This window comes from Mastacembelus armatus, chromosome 12 (assembly GCF_900324485.2).
Source record: "Mastacembelus armatus chromosome 12, fMasArm1.2, whole genome shotgun sequence".
NCBI classification, from domain to species: domain Eukaryota; kingdom Metazoa; phylum Chordata; class Actinopteri; order Synbranchiformes; family Mastacembelidae; genus Mastacembelus; species Mastacembelus armatus.
In genome coordinates this window covers 11,269,718-11,286,940 of record NC_046644.1, presented here as the reverse complement: position 1 = coordinate 11,286,940, position 17,223 = coordinate 11,269,718, and the positions used below count along the sequence as shown (strand labels likewise).

The following is a 17,223-nucleotide window of genomic DNA, read 5'->3' as shown; positions in this document are numbered from 1 at the left end:
TTGATTTAATCAACAGTAGGAATTTGTTTAAGAGATGAACATAAATAAAATCCACTACTGAGAAAGGATAGTTCTGCTGAAATCATGCCTTGTGACTGTCATGTGGTAGGGGTTGGTGCCAAAAAAAAAAAAAAAAAAAAAAATGTCTGTGTTACAGAATGGGAGAACAGCTGGTAAAAATCCAAGGCTGTACAGAAATGTTCTCTATTTATTCATTCAAATGAATCAGGAAGTAATTTTAGGTGGATTTTGAAGTAAACTGGTGCAGCCAGACTGGCACTAAGCAGCTAGAGTTGCTATAGAAAAATCGTGTTTGTTGAAACTTTCTTGAAAAAAAAAAAAAAAAAAAAAAAAAAAATCAGATTTCAGAAGAACAGGTTTATCTGTACAGATAAACTAAAGATTGAACTGAGGTCAAACACTCAAGCTCATTTGGCTAACAGGGTGGGGTTAAATTTCCAATTTAAGCTTGGCAAAATTAAAATTCAGCAGCTAAAAAAAACAAACACAAAAACACCCAGGTGAATTCAAGGTCACAGAAAGAAACAGAGAAGACACTGTGGAGACCAAAAGCACACTGTACACATTAGTGTTTACATGTGGACAACCTAAAACACAAACTGTGACACAGACAAGTGCAATAAATGCACAGAAGAATAGGCTGACAGGGATAAAAAAAAAAAAAAAAAAGATAGACGGTATCACATTCATATTTTGCTCCAAAGCATGATGTAATGCATCCTGGTGTGAAATCCAAGTTTTAGGTTTCTGCTAAGCACCCAAGAGTTAATCAATCAATCAATCAATCAGGATACGATTTGTGAATATGAATAATGATAAACATCTGCCTATTTTTGATATTTAACTGAGTTCACATACAACAACATATCTAGGAGACTGCCATAACAATCTCAAACCGGTAACATAACAAACTGGTTCAGAAATAGTTGTCTTTACCTTTAGATTTTAAAAATGCCTGTTTTGCCTGTCGATTAAAGATTAAGCTGGGGCCAAAACAAACTCAGATTTGTCATCAGTAATGAGTCTGCCAAAATTTAATAAGGAGAAATGACTGAGGATGTTTCTAAAAATGTAAGTACTTCACAAACAACCATGAACACAAATAGAAATTCTTGGCCCTACGTTGACAGTTCTGAAACAATAAATATCATTAACATTTGGTATGTTCCACGGCCTTGTCTATTTCTAGGACTCAAACTTTTTTCTTAAAGAAAAAAAAGGCCAGTCTCTTTTGACCATTTCCATGCTGCTGACCAGCACTTACATCCCTCCCCACCTCTCTCTACAAGAACCCTTTTAAACTGGTTTACCTCACACCATTAGGTATATCTAGTGATTAGTCTGGTTCCTCCTGTCGACAGTTCCCATCTTTACTGCCTCCAGCTCATTCCTTCCTGTGTTTCTTCAATGAACTCCACATTTTATCCCCACCTATTCCTCTAAGGTAGTCTACTTGCTCCCAGTGAACTAAATGGACATGCCTTCGGGCAGCTGGAGAATATTCCAGTGTGTTTTTCTGTGTGGTTTTCTTAGAAGATGCTAGCGTCTCATCTTCGCCTTTATTTGTTACTATCTGCGGGCAATTCTCCCATTTAGCACATTAAATCCAGTCTCCTGTCTCTGTCCTCTCCTACTCTTCCCTCTTCTGTTCAGACTGCAAAAAGGGTGATGACAGCCACGGTTCATCCTCCAGTCTGACCCCTCTAACATGAGCTTAATGTCTCCCTCAACCCATCTTAAATGAATTCCCATGAGCAGACTTAACTTCTACCCTCTTGAACTCTCTCCGTTCTCCCCCTCCTGCACCATCGCTGCTGATGATCTGCTCTACTTCCTGAGTGAGACCATCAACCCCTCCCTGACATCTGGCTGTGAACCATCTGTCTTTGACTCCGTCAGAGCGACTATTCTCTTCAAAACCTTATCTTCACTCATCTCTCATCTGACATTTTGCTGTATTGATCCAGACACTGGACTTGTATCTAATGCAGCCATTGTTAGTCCAATAAATGATTAAGAATAGAAAATATTGCAGACAAGTGAATAATTTTAATGTAAATTGTGTTCATTTCTCAATGTGAGGATCCAGATTAGTCCTTTTTGTTTTTGTTTTTTTTTTAAGAAAGCAGCAAGCCTGGGCTAAAAATTCAATTGAATGCAGCCAGTGGACACATTCAAAAGCAATAATCAATATGAATAATAATAAATTGTTCATAGTTTTTAGCTCCAAAGAAGTTAAACAATTGATTGTTGTATTTTTTAATCTTTCTCAGAAAAGAAGACAAGGGGTACAGCCTTGTAGGTCACTCTATTAGGCTAAAAAAAAAAAAGGAATATAGCTGAAGCTAATGAAAATATGATTAGTTTTATTACTAGTCAAATATTTGACAGGTTGAATATTTGACCTAATGAAGGTGTTATATGATTAATCTGGAAATCAAGGATATTAAGTTAATACAATTCATCCTTTGGGAGACATGAATCTGATCTGTGTACCAGCTTTCATGTCAATGTAACCTATTGTTGATGAGACATTTTCCTTAAAACCACAAATGTCACCCTCATCATGGCACTAAAGAAAAAAGTCAGGAGATCATCAAAGTCATCAGGGAATCATCAACAAATGCCTCCACAAAATGTAATGGTAATCAATCTGATAACAAGAGTCTGGCCAAAAGTGGTGGACAAATAAATCAGCTAAATGACAGACTAAATGCCACAATGCTTCACTAAAATAGATAAACAAAATCCACAGAAAAGCCTCCTATCATAGAAACTAAGGACAAATGAAATTAATAGCCTCGCACTGTTACCTGTTAGTTTATATGCACATGAATGTTACCATCCTAGAAATATGTGTTTTGCTGGAATCATTTGTATCCACAGTCAGTATGAGGCCTCTTCTGCATGAGGCCCCCTCTGCTCAGCACTTTCTACTGAAGCTGGGATGTACTGAAAACACGGGCCTACCTTGCCTGGCCTTTGGTGATGCTCAAATCCATCTCACTGTGCTTTTAAACATCAGATAAAGACATATGCCAATATTCCTCTGGTGAAGCACTGACTATAAAATATGACTGATATTTAACTCAGCAGCAGAGATTAAGTGTGTCTGGGCTATGCAGACTGAATCCTAAAATCAAGGCTCAGTCACATCAGCGTAGGTTGTTTTTTAGGTTGAGATCCATTCTTTTTTTGTATGAAGTGCTGTATTTGATGCATATTCAAAATGAAACCAATGACGATAAGATACCGGTGCACTTTTAGCTACCAATTCACCTTACAATCATCTTACAAGGGTAAACTAGGCCAACACCGTTACATACTGCAATGTGTCCCATATACTATACCTGTCATTTGGCTAGACAAAAATATAAACCGTTGGACTGACAGACAGAGACAGAGAAACACTACATCCAGTGTTGGACAGTAAGAAGTGATTGCTGGGATGCTGTGGCACTAAAATTATATTTCTATCTTATTCCATAATCATTTGTTACTGTGTTTGTTTGGATATAATGTTTGTTTCTTGTATTCAGGTCTCACTTGAAAAGGGGGTCTTAAGCTCAAAGTGGTTACCTAACAAAGTAAAGTTAAGACAAAACAAGGTGAATTGTATCCTAGTGATACAACACAGAAAATGTTATGTCACATGTGCAGCAGCTATCGTATAGTTATAGTTTCAGTGGTAAGTTTGGTCCAGTGTTCAGCCAGTCTTGGGTTCAGGACAATGTGACATGTGTTTGGCAGCTGGTTCAACCATTCAAACAAAAAGCACCCAACTTCCACAGGGTAGTACTGTGTCTGTTCAGCCTCACTGTATCTCTGCTTTTAGTCCAGTCTAGTCTTTTTTTAAGCAAAGGCTGTAAAAAGCCCAGTCTTGGCACAGTGATTTTATGAACAGCTTGCTCTATGTTTAATTGCAATACTTATCCAACTCTAAGTGTGGAGGAACAATGTGTCGTCTGTTCACGTTTCCAAAATGCCAGCTTTCCCTAATAGCAATAATTTGTGGCTAGTCTGTAGCAATTACTGTTTCACCTTTTAGATGCTGGTAAGCATTACCAGGTTGAGTAGAAATTTATTGACTTTAGTAACTCCACCTGTCATTTGCTGTACTGCATAAAAAACCAACACCCACTGTATTTCCTTGATGCACAGACTGTGAGGCTCTGTGTTGTGATCTGCTGCTCTGCAAATGAACTTGTGTCACTTTTCCATGAGCATGACCCTGATTTGCTCTAGTAAATCATTTTTATGACTGACTGGCATATTGATGTGTATGCACATTAAACAAAATCATTGGCATGCCCTTGTAGTATCAGTGCAGTTCAGGGAAGGGTTAAGGCTAAGAAGAATATCTTGTTCTTCATCAATCACAGACTTTCTAGGCAAAACCATCTAAACGATCAAAACCTAATGGTTCGTTCCGCTTTATTGCATATGGGAAGCAACTGAATCAGTGCCTCCTACCAGTAAGCTGCCATTTTAAAGAACGAGTTCTGTGTGTTTTAATCTTCAACACATTAAAAAACACCAAAAAACAGAAACGGGTTAGTGGAATCCTGTGTTTCCTACCAAAGACACTTTGCCTTTTGCCTTTATTTGACAGTGAAAAAGCAGACGGATACAATACGCAATAACAGTTTAGAGCAAGAAATTGTGGTTTACAAGGGTGCCAACCACAAAGACTATGTAACTTCCTAAAACATTATTTGCCTTGATATAAAATCGTCAATGAGATGATCCTGCCTATACCTCTATTATTATCTCTCCATGGGATTGGCAATAAGAACAATGTAGAATAACAACAGACTTATCTTTTAAAGCCAGGGAGGATGTATGACCCAAAGCCCCACACACAATTTCACTGACAATTCTGATCAGTTAAGGAAAGCTGGAGTGTAACGATCTTTATCATTGGTCCATTGCAGCCTTCATAAATTATAACCAGCCGATTTAAGTTGGGCAAGGTACTATATACAAGGCGAGGTTACACAATTAACAGAAATAATTGAGCTATAGGTTTTTGGACTCATTTCTGATCAACTAAGGTATATTTCAGTTAATGGTCAAAATACCAGATGACAACATTTTACATATTCTCATCTGATCAGTGTAAATTGAATAAAACATCTCAGGCCAGGTAAATGTCTGATATTGTTAATCACTTCTTTCTTGTATATAAATAACCCTTATATATTAATTCATAAATTTTCATTCCACATCAAGCAGAACAGCTGTGACAATTTCACAATATGTCTTCTATTTATCTCTATTTCTATGGTGGCCATCCATAATAATAAAACTGTTATTTATTACGAACTCACACTTTAAAAATGATAAACTTATTCTTTATAGTCCATCTATTTCTTTCATCATGTTCATAGGACTATGTGGTAGAACTAAACCATCTAACTTTTTTAGGCTTGCCTTTACATTTTCTATATTAGACCCTTCAAGTTTTTTTTCCTAAAGCACATAGCCTTACTCACTCACTGGCTGGGCTTACTGGGACACAATCAACAACAGAATTAGAATCCATCCATCCATCTATTATCTATACTCGCTTATTCCTTAACCAGGGTCATGGAGATCTGCTGGAGCCTGTGCTTCTCCAGCTAAAGTCAAAATGTCTGCAGTGAAAAGGTTCTACCTGTTTTTGTCTAAGACACCACTACATCACAACACCAACAGAAATGGCAGGGGTCAAAACAGATGGCAGCAATATTATTACTTAATTTTTATGATTTTAGTTTCTGGGAATGATAGCTCAACCAATAACCCCAACAGTGGCCTTTTAAAGTAATTGCTGATACCAATATTTGAGAATTTTAAAAGATCTGATAACATGAAAATAAATACATCACATAATTCTTGATACAGATCCAACAGATTTTGAGATTATCAGTCTTCCTATAGTGTAATTTTGTGTTCACGTCTGTAGGTAATTTTCTGTTTAATTAAAATGATAGATCTCAAACATGGGCTCAGGCAGAGGAAGTGATTAGATCTACTGACGGTATTGTTGGGCTCTGGAAAAACCAAAATTATGCTGCCATGTACAGTCTCTTTTCCATTCATGTAGCAAAATAGGACTGCAATTCTATGTAACTGCTAAAAGAGACCAATGTACAAATGTACAAACTGATCAGATCGACATTTAACTTCATCATTATTGATATTAAACTGGGAGAAATGTGTGCAATGTTCTGCAAATGTGATCAGTTCAATTGATCACCGATGTCTAACAATTTAACAAAAAAGGCTTTCTGTAGCTTCCAACAACAACACAACATTTTAACAGAGCAGATGTCGAAACATACATTCACATACCAGTTTATCCACGAGGATACACCCTGGTTGGTACAAAAGGACATTTGTGCTACTGTGGAATAAAAAGTGACATCCAAGAAAATGTTCAGGGAGTTCAGAAAACATTTAGACAGTTGGCAGACTGAAATAATAATTAAAAAAAAATAGCCTACAAGACGTGAAGACATTTTTCCTTTGTCTGCTAGAAACTGTTTACCCCTTAGAAACAAAACAAGAAGTGAAAATAGCGTCGCTATGTTAAATGTTGACCCAGGACAACCATTGGGACAACTAACTAACAACTAAACATGCATGGACAACGTACTTACGTTATCTCACATTAAAAATATGATATCATGTTATATGTTAGCTTATATATAGCATAGTTATATGTCCCTGCTTTAAAATTATGTAAGATACATAAAGCATAGTCAATAGAAGGAAGTTTAGTATTTAGACACTGACTCCTAAGAATCATGTCATTTTTTGTGTTTACCCTCACATCACGGTGTAAGGCCACACCATTTTTGCAGTGCTGTACTACTTTGCCACCTTGTGGTAACTGAATATATATCCTCAGCTGTCTTCTATGTCTCTGTAACTAAATCTCTCTCTAAGGCAAGGTACACCCTGGACAAATTGCATATTTTAGATTTAATTTTTTTTTTTTTTTTTAGTTAGTCCTTTTTCTTGCTAATATCAGAACATTTTTATTTCCAAACCAACCAGATTTGAAAGACATGCAGTAGCAAAGGATGTGTCTTGTCAGCAGGAAAAGCTCAGGTGGAATTAATACAATTAAAAATGTGTTTTTTTTCTGTGCAGTGCAGCAGTAAACAATACACCTGTGTTTGATAAGTCAGTATGTCATGAAAAGGAAATAACATACTATAGTTTTAGTCCACATTTTCCTCAGTATCATAAGTCCCTACGATGCCTTTGCACATCCCCTGGCTTCTAGTTTTGGGAGCAGAAAATGTCCTGTTACCCACACTGCTGAGGAGGAGTAGCTATAGATGAAGGAGCTGGGAGCTGAACGAGGGCACTAGAGTCCCAGCTCTCTCAGCTCTGCCCTGGTGAACCCCAGTGGGACCAGAGAGAAGACACAGTAATTTTCACGTACAGAGGAGGCTCACCTCTAATGACTAACGGGTAGCCCATGTACCATTTCCAGCTGATGACCTCGAACTACTCCCTTCACTCATGTCTACTACGCTGCATGACATCAACAGCTCCCTGGGTAAAGACGCCTTTGTCATGTGGCTACAATGCCCCTCTGTTGCAGAGTATGGAGTCATGCCCAGAGATGAAGTTGTGATTACAATTCTTGGCTTTCAAGTGAAGTTTGCTGATCATTTAGTAGATAAATTAATTAATTTGTTCAATTTTTGATAAGTACTTGCTCCTGGGAAAGTCACCCTTTTTAATTTGGTACTGTATACTGTGTGTGAGCTACAAGATCCTTTGTGTGAAATAAATTAAGCAGAAAATAGTAAAACCTTAACCACAGATATGCAACCTTCTAATTCACTTAGACAGGCATAGAGGCCTTTAAGGCTGTAAGCAAGAACACAACCCCAGTCATGAAAATAATAATGTGACATTATTATAAGGGATTACAAAAATGAATTAAGATATATGGAGATAATACAGCTGGACAAAAACAAACTGGAGTGTCATTCCATTGATAAAACCAGAGATAGTCTTTGTCCTATGATTTTTAAAAACTGACATATGGAGAAATCCCAGAGTAAAGCTCTAATCACTGGCTGATAAAGATAACTACTGTATAATAATTTCCCACCCTTTGTTGTTGACTACTATGCATGGGGAATAGACTCCTGTGAGAGATCGATTTCCATGCACTAATCAGTAGTTGCTGGTGGTGGTATTACTGTCTTGGGACATGATTGACTCTGTGGCATTTTAAACACAGAGAAGCTCTTGCCAGGTTTACGCTCAGATTTCAGTAATGGCGAACATAGAAATAAACTGGGCCACACAAAATCGAATGTGTGAGAAAATGTCGATCTGTCTGAAGAAACCCAAAGTCTCCTCTTGGGTTTAAGATCAGGACTGGAATCAGTGGATATGACTGAGCCTGAATCCCCACAGAGCGCTAGCCTCATTTCAGTGATTGATTCTCATTCAAGTGAATATTGATTGTCCCCATTTAGGGAATTCATGCAGTCATTTGTAACAGCACCAGTCTCACTGCTCCCTCAGCTCACTCCCTTACAGCTTTTCCTGCCCACAGCCCACCTCAGGCTGTTCATTTGGGTGAAATGTTAAGGTGGCTTAAGGGTTTTTCTCTCCTCATTAATCAAATCATTGCAAGTGTACCCTGTAATACTATTAAGTAATATTAATATTTAATCATAAGCACATTATCACATGTTATTTTTAACCTCTCTGTATCCTCTCTTAGTTTGTCCCCTGCTCCTTCCCTGTAGCTTCAGCTGCGACAGAGCACTGTAACCTTGGACATGAACATCTGTGTTATAATGACAGAAAAAGCAGTAGGCCACAATTCACTGGGTCGAAGCAGAAACACTGGAACACTGAGGCAGTGGCACAAATGTTGAAGGTAGACTGGTGTATGAAAGCAGGTGCAAATTAGATTTTGTGTCTGGGAACGGTGTGTTATTGCTAAAGCTACCAAGAGTAAGGAAAATTAACTCAGGTTTGAGCCCATCCTGTACACTGAATTGCAAAACTATTAGACTCACCTAATGCAATTCAATACAACAGCCCTCAATAGACGAAATAGAAATTAGATGATGGTATGTTTTGGATGGTGGTTGCTCAAAGCCATTTCATAACGAAGCTTAATCACTAAATTACTCTTAATTACAATGAGTTTTAATCAGGTTATTTGACATTACTAGGATACAGTTACTACAAGGTCACTGTTGCTTTGATTGTGTATATCCAGCTAATTAACAGCTTGATTAAAGCCTCAATTGGTGTTTACCAGATGTTTAATCTCCCTAACCTGTAACTATACATTTAGTTACAGGAAATGTATGTTCCTTGCAACCTATAAATATAAGTTTCAGTTTGTAAGAATTTCCCAAATGTGTTTTTATTTCCTCTTTTCCAGTGTCAGTGTCTGTTACTCATCTTCATGAGCTCATAGTCATCTGGCCCATGACAGTGGGTTAGTTTTACTGTTCTCTAGAGACACCTAGTGGCTGGAGATAGTACTCTTTATTTATACTGGTACAGATATACTCTCAGTATTACTGTACTGTATATGCATTATGCATACAGTAGCTTTCTGTGGATGGTGCTGTATACTATATATGATGACTTATAGCTGTTTAAAATTACAGAGTACACAAATGTTATCCCTCAAAACTCAAAAAGAAGCATTGGTCAGTGTATTTTGTGATTTACAGTGCTAAAGTTTGTTGTAATATTTTGTACAGTATTTAAACCAGCTATCCTTCCCTAAAAGAAGTATAGTTGGTTTAAATATATTGGCATCATTGTAAACCACACTCAACACAAACTCCATGGATAGCTCCACCTCACTTTCACAGAAATGAAAACTTGTTAAAATGTTATTTCTGTAAAGAATATTTTGTGTTCCTGTGTTTCAGTGTCTTCTCATATGACTGATGAATTTTAAAAAAAAAACTCCAGCCTTTTCTGATTTATATTTAACACTGAAGTGTTTTAAAGATGTTTAATGTTCACTCAGGGTGGGGTGAAGTCAGGGTTAAATACTATTTGTCATAGACAAGTATTTCCTCGTTTACAGCTTAAGTGCAGGCCATGCTTTGAATTCAACAAATACTTTTGAGACTTGCTCCACTAAGTAATAGTTCATAATTTTGTGCTATTTTTTTGATTATGCCATGTGTGAAGAAAAAAAATCTCTGCCACTAAGTTTTTAATACACAGCAACATGGTCTTGTTTCAGTCAGGGCCAGATGTGTTTCAAAAGTAGTAATTTAAGCTGTAAGATATAAGATGATTTGGCTTTCCTTTTCTCGAATTCACATAAAATCTCTGTCACGGTGTGTGTTTGAAGTGAATTAACTGAAGCAAACTAAGTTGAATTTAGTTGTGCTGCTGATGAAGTGTATCTGTCAGTTCTTTGTTTTACAGGAACACCTGTTTCTTTACTTGAGGTATTTTCCTTAACAGTTGATGATTAACAACCTTATTTGCTAAAAGGTTACACATTTTAGCACATTAAATTTCACATGGTTTATTTACTTGTCCAGATATACTTTCAACCGAATGCAATATCTGGTAATTTATTAGATGAACACACTCTGGTTCTGTCTCCAAACCTCCACTCCACCCTCCACCCCCCAGACTCACACATAAAAACACCTCCACCTGCTTGTAGGACCAAAGGTGCATAAGCCTCTGTGTAGGTTACTTCAACTAAAGAGGAGCGACTCCGTCAACACGTCTGCTGTCTGGTTACCCTGTCAGAAATGTCTCGAGATTACTTTGGATTCTCCTTTATAAGGAGCACTGGAAGAAACAGCACAGCCACCGGGGTCCTTAACAATCCAGCAGATATCTCCGTTATTGTGGTTTACTTTTTGGTTGTCTTGGCTGTTGGAGTATGGGTGAGTTGTTCCGTCTTTTTGTTGACCATTCTTTCGATTCTTTTTCCCTGTGAATAGTTAACTCCTTACCAGTTTCTACAGTTGTGACAGTTGTATATTTCCTTTTGCTTGAGTGGGCTAAAAATTGTTTTGTTTTTTTAAATCAGTCTGTATTGGCTCATAGTGGGAATTTAACACTATTGTATATGTTGACTGTAGATGTCAAAATAATTATTTATATTTATATGTTAATATAAGATGCATCTTGACTTTAGGTCTTTGGCAAATGTAAATAATGGAGTGAAATGATTTTGTGCAATCACGTGTGAATAAGAGGCTGATCAGAGGAGCTTTTCAACATATTTAGTTAAACTAGATGAAATCCTAATCAGTGATGTCTTTAGATCATTGTCACAGCAGCTGTGTATTGAATAAAATGTAATCATTAACAAATATGCAGTGCAGTGTGAGAGTCTCTTACTGCTTTGACAAATGCATTGACTGATTTTCTAAAATGTGGCCTTCTCCTGTTGCAGGCTATGATTCGCACCAACCGATCCACAGTTGGTGGGTTCTTCCTTGCAGGGCGAAGTATGGTGTGGTGGCCGGTGGGTATCTCATAGGTCGGAGCAGGAAAAGAGCCCCTGTAATGAGATAGTAAATAGGTAGTATAAAATATAATGCTCTGCGTCATGAAAGCACTCTTTGTAACAACAGGTTTTATCAGAGTAATTAGATAATTTATCTAGTAGTTATTTATTGTACTGATACTGTACATGATATATCATAAACACACTCTCAGGTGGAAGGTTCATTCACGCCATAATTCCTCTGCTTTTTTGTCCCTTTGAAGACTTTCTTGTAATCACATCCACCACCACCCTACCCACAAAAAAAAAAAAAAAACCTATAAAAATACTGGAAATTACAAATGTACATCACTGACAGATTTAACTATGCACTCCACAGATTGGAGCATCGCTTTTTGCCAGCAACATAGGCAGCGGCCATTTCGTAGGAATCGCTGGGACTGCTGCAGCCGGGGGGATAGCCATTGGTGGATTTGAATGGAACGTGAGTTATCATGTCTTATGTGAAAATTATACTATTACCACATCTAACACAAATATATTTCTAACCGGTAACACAGATATCATCAGTTATTCCTGTTGGGTGAGCTGATACGTTTTTATCTTATCACAAGTTTCTCACTCTACAGAGGAGGGAAGGAAACATAAAACAGCAGAAGTCAATTTGATCTTATTTCTGCAAATGTGGCATTAATTATTTATTCTTTGTGTGCTTGTGTGTTTCAGGCCCTTATTGTAGTCGTCATTCTGGGATGGCTCTTTGTGCCCATCTACATTAAAGCTGGGGTAAACACAAATGACAGACCACATTTTGAACAGAAAGGGCACACTTTTTTCATATACAGTACTTTTTTTTTTTTACAAATACAAATAAAATCTTATGAGCTGTGATGATGATGTGTTTAGGTGGTCACTATGCCTGAGTACCTGAAGAAGAGGTTTGGAGGACAGCGTATTCGCATCTATCTCTCTGTGCTGTCCCTCTTCCTGTATGTTTTCACCAAGATCTCAGTAAGTCACTGTAACATGCCATATTCCTATTTCAACACTACGCCAGTAATGGCTGTTGATTGATTGAAAATGATGTGCTTTCTCCTCTCCATTTAGGCAGACATGTTTTCTGGTGCCATTTTTATCAATCAGGCTCTTGGGTTGAATATCTACCTTGCTGTTGTCTGTCTACTCATGATTACTGCACTGTATACCGTCACAGGTCAGTCCACTTAGGATGCATTCTCCACAGAATTCACTGAACATTTTACTCATGCAGCTTATCTACCTTATATGATCATACACGGGGGTAAAGTCTTCTCAATGCCATCAAGATGTTGACACACGTGCACTCTCTCTCTCTCCTTCTGGCTAGTTTATCTGTTGCATGTTGTTGTGGTTAATTACCCATGAACTGTGATAAGCAGGAAATGGTCTTCTGTTGCTGTTCAGTAGCAATACATCCAGATGGAAACTTTATGGATGACCAGTGAAACATTACATAACACAGCAGACCTGTTTTGTAAACTCAGTTATGGATAATATTAATTAAATAGAACAAAAACAGTTTATTTTGAATGAGAAATGTATCAATTGAATACATACTGCCTGTACACTGTATCTCAGGTGGACTGGCTGCAGTGATCTACACGGACACCTTACAAACCATCATCATGATTGTCGGCTCATTCATCCTTATGGGCTTTGGTAGGTGCTTTTATTATCATGGCAGGACACATTCAGTTTGTGGCATCAGACTAATGAAAAGTAAAAACTCACTGGAAGTTCATCTAACTTGTACATGATCTCCAGCTTTCAGTGAGGTGGGGGGCTATGAACGCTTCCAGGAGCTCTACATGAAGGCTGTCCCTTCTATCACGGCTAACATCAGCGAAAGCTGCTACGAGCCTCGGGCAGACTCCTTCCATATTTTCAGGAACGCGATCACAGGAGACCTGCCCTGGCCCGGCCTGGTGTTTGGACTCACCATTCAGGCCGCCTGGTACTGGTGCACTGATCAGGTGGGTGATAGGCATAGTGAGCATACAATACTGTACGTTTCACTCAGTGACAGTTATTAATAAAAGTTTGCAAATTTATGTTCACAACCACATAGACTCATTCAGCTACTTCCCACAGAACTGTAAACACATTTATGTGACTTTGTCTTGCTTGTTTTGCCAGACAGTACTGAAATGGTCTGAGTTGGCCTGCTTTAAGTTATGCACTGCCAGAGGCTGAGATAAGCTCAACAGGAACGCTGCATCTCAGTGAAGAGCTAGATACAAATTCAAATGTTGCCATCCAGCACACACATATACATTATGGTCAGCTTCCCATTAATCACAGAGAAGAGATTGGAAGCAATTTAATCTGTATAGTATCCGTATCTGCTATTGATTGTATAATGGCACTACTGAGTTTTTCCCGATTGTTTTTCTGTAGGTGATTGTCCAGCGCTGCCTCTCAGCGAAAAATCTATCTCACGTTAAGGGAGGCTGTATCTTATGTGGTTACCTAAAGCTGCTGCCCATGTTCCTCATGGTTTTCCCTGGTATGATTAGCAGGATCCTCTATCCTGGTGAGTGTGTGTGTGTTTTTTTTTTCTTTATGTAGCTCATCATTTGATTGGTGTTGCTGAAGTATGATCATAGCAGAAAACACTGCTGCAGCTCATGCACAATCTTATCAGAGAGATGAGAGGGAATTGAAATATTTCTTATCCAGCTGCTGACCATATTCATTTTACACTAGATGTGGTGGCTTGTGTGGACCCAGCTGAATGTGAAAAATACTGTGGTGCCAGTGTGGGCTGCACTAACATCGCTTATCCCAAACTGGTGGTGGATCTCATGCCCAATGGTGGGTGGCTGACGACCTTTTATCAGCTACAAATGCAAAGTGCAGCCTTTTTTCTTCACGTTTTAATGTTTGGTCTTTGCTCTGCTTTTAATCTTTAATTCTATCTATTTCAGGTCTGCGAGGTCTGATGCTGTCTGTGATGCTGGCCTCTCTGATGAGTTCACTGACCTCCATCTTCAACAGTGCTAGTACCCTCTTCACCATGGACATCTACACTAAAATACGCCGCTCCGCCAGTGAGAAGGAGCTCATGATTGCTGGCAGGTAAACTGCATCTTTATGATTTCTGGTTCATGTATCATGCTCAGTATCTACATGTGCCAAACTGCTTCTCTTCTCTGTCTAGAGTGTTTATCTTGGGCCTGATTGGTGTGAGCATTGCATGGATCCCTGTGGTGCAGTCAGCGCAGAGTGGTCAGCTCTTTGACTACATCCAGTCTATTACCAGCTACCTTACACCACCCGTTGCAGCTGTATTCATGCTTGCCATCTTTTGCAAACGTGTCAATGAGTCTGTGAGTTTCCTCTGGATTCATCTTCTAAATTACGCATCTCAAATGATAACACCAAGTTGGGATAAGAGGATATTTATCCTGCAAAATGTTTTTTCTTTCATCAGGGTGCATTTTATGGCCTCACTATTGGCCTAGGTATCGGCCTGAGCAGGATGATAGCTGAGTTTGCTTATGGGACAGGCAGCTGTGTTAACCCCAGCGACTGTCCCACCATCATATGTGGAGTTCACTATCTATACTTCTCCATCATCCTGTTTGTTATCTCCTGTATCATCATCCTGGGGATTTCTCTCATGACTAAGCCCATCCCTGACAAGCATGTACGTGACCTTATTTTACTAAACATGACCATTCACTGGAAAACCCTCCCATGGCAGACTAATTATTTAACTTCAACTAATATGTCATCTGTTGTTTGTCTAGTTGTATCGACTATGCTGGACCCTGAGGAACTGTACGGAGGAGAGGGTGGACCTTGAACAGGATGACTGGGTTGATAACAGCAAATCCAACCCTATGGATATAAAGGGTAATCAGCCAATTTATGATAAAAACATCCATCCATTCGGGGGGGGGGGGGGTCTGGTGCCAATGCCAGCCAAAACCAGGCATGAGGCAGGGTACACCTTGGACAGATCACCTGTCTACCATAGGGCTGCCAGGGACAGATAAACACTCACACTCAATTTACACCTACAGGCAATTTAGAGTTACCAATTAACCAAACCCCAAACCACATGTCTTTGGACTGTGGGAGGAGTACCCAGAGAAAAGCCACATAGACACAGGGAGAACATTCAAATACCACACAGAAAGGTCCCAGCTTCGAATGGGACTTGAACCTCTCACCTTCTGAGGCGACAATACTAACTGCTGTACCAAACACAATATCAACAATGTTGATGCATTCACATACATATGTGTACAAACTAGCAGAATTTGCTCATTGTTCTTCTATTTCCTCATTGCTCTTCTATTTCCTCATTGCTCTTCTATTGCCTCATTGATCTTGTCTATTTCATCACAGAGCTAGAGGAGGAGCCCAGCTTGTGCAAGAAGGCAGTGATGTGCTTCTGTGGCCTGGAGCAGAAAAAAGCTCCCGAGCTGAGTCCAGAAGAGCAGGCGGAGCTGCAGAAGAAGCTCACAGACACCTCAGAGGTGCCACTATGGAGGAACGTCGTCAATGCCAATGCCATCATCCTCCTTTGTGTCGCAGTGTTCTTTCATGGTTTTTTTGGTTAAAGAGACGCAACTGCCTCTATAATGATAATTTATTTGAGTTTTTTTTTTTTTGTAAATTATGGCCATATGACCTGTTGATTAGCGCCAATGATTCATTATTATCTCTTGGATGTTGCATAGGACTACTGAACTCCCCCAGGACACAAAACACAAGTTTTTCCTATGTTCTTGAAGGTCTAAAATGCCAAATATAGGGATAGTGTAAAAAATGTAGGGTTGATTATTTTCACTATTTCTGGTCATGTGCATCTGGAGTAAACCAGTAAACTATAATGTAACATATTAACATGTATGGCTCTAAAAACATGTCAATATTGTGCATAAATATTCACACATCAGTATGATATTTGCACAATCAAAGGTTATCCATTGTTGTCTATGGGATATCTCTCGTCTTTATTGTTGCTTTTCTCAGTGTAAACATAATGAGAGCTCATGAATGAGTAACTCACACCTGTCTTCACATAAAAAGACTGCCCATGCTACTCATAATAGCAGAAATTTGTTATTTCATCTGTGATAGCAGCCCTCATTCATATGAACTCAATAAAATAATAACCATCCCTTTTGACTCAGTCCACTATTGTACATTTCACTCAACAAAGGAAATATATATGTGCTTTATTCTCTTATGGACTTTGTAGTTTACAAATTGGAGGCTTAACAGTGACTTGGCTCAGGTTCATTTTTTATAACACTGGGAATTTTAATTCAGCATGATGCCTTAAGTCATCAATCATCATAAAAGATCACACGAATCACAAGGTGCCTGTAAATTATTTGTAACATCTAATAGTTGAGGAGAAGATAGGTGATGGCCCATAATTAGTGTATTTGCTACCTCATTCAGCCAAAGCCTTTGTTGTTATGTGTGCTCAAAGTGTGTGCTGTCACTTCTCAAATCTATGTACCTGCTGTATGTTGCTTTAGGTGTTAATGAATAAAAAGATCTCAGGGAAGTAGAACTGAGACTCTTTACTTCCCTCTAGTGGTGAACCACTGTTTTTGCTGAAAATGTATGAACACATACTGCAGCTGTAAAATGTAATGTCTGCTTTCACAACACATTAAATTTTTGGTAAAATCTTATGGAAGTAATTCAAAGCCAAATCTTTT

The 17,223-nt window shown here is 38.5% G+C and overlaps 1 protein-coding gene across 1 annotated transcript; it reads left to right on the top strand.

Moving 5' to 3' along the window:
• The first annotated feature begins 10,716 nt into the window (after positions 1-10,716).
• On the top strand, positions 10,717-16,660 carry slc5a1 (solute carrier family 5 member 1). Its single transcript, XM_026298208.1, has 15 exons — positions 10,717-10,928; positions 11,444-11,515; positions 11,877-11,981; positions 12,224-12,283; positions 12,404-12,508; positions 12,605-12,710; positions 13,115-13,195; positions 13,301-13,509; positions 13,934-14,069; positions 14,243-14,350; positions 14,464-14,614; positions 14,697-14,865; positions 14,970-15,185; positions 15,289-15,394; positions 15,893-16,660. The coding sequence occupies exons 1-15, from the start codon at positions 10,791-10,793 to the stop codon at positions 16,105-16,107; spliced, it is 1,977 nt and encodes a 658-aa protein (XP_026153993.1). The 5' UTR covers positions 10,717-10,790; the 3' UTR covers positions 16,108-16,660.
• Positions 16,661-17,223: the final 563 nt, after the last annotated feature.

What these genes read in the sequence shown, in the direction of transcription:
- slc5a1 (XM_026298208.1), top strand. Translation starts at nt 10,791, where the DNA reads ATGTCTCGAGATTACTTTGGATTCTCCTTTATAAGGAGCACTGGAAGA. An exon ending in TCTTGGCTGTTGGAGTATGG is followed by an intron (nt 10,929 to 11,443) that starts GTGAGTTGTTCC and finishes CTCCTGTTGCAG; the next exon opens with GCTATGATTCGCACCAACCG. An exon ending in GGTACTGGTGCACTGATCAG is followed by an intron (nt 13,510 to 13,933) that starts GTGGGTGATAGG and finishes GTTTTTCTGTAG; the next exon opens with GTGATTGTCCAGCGCTGCCT.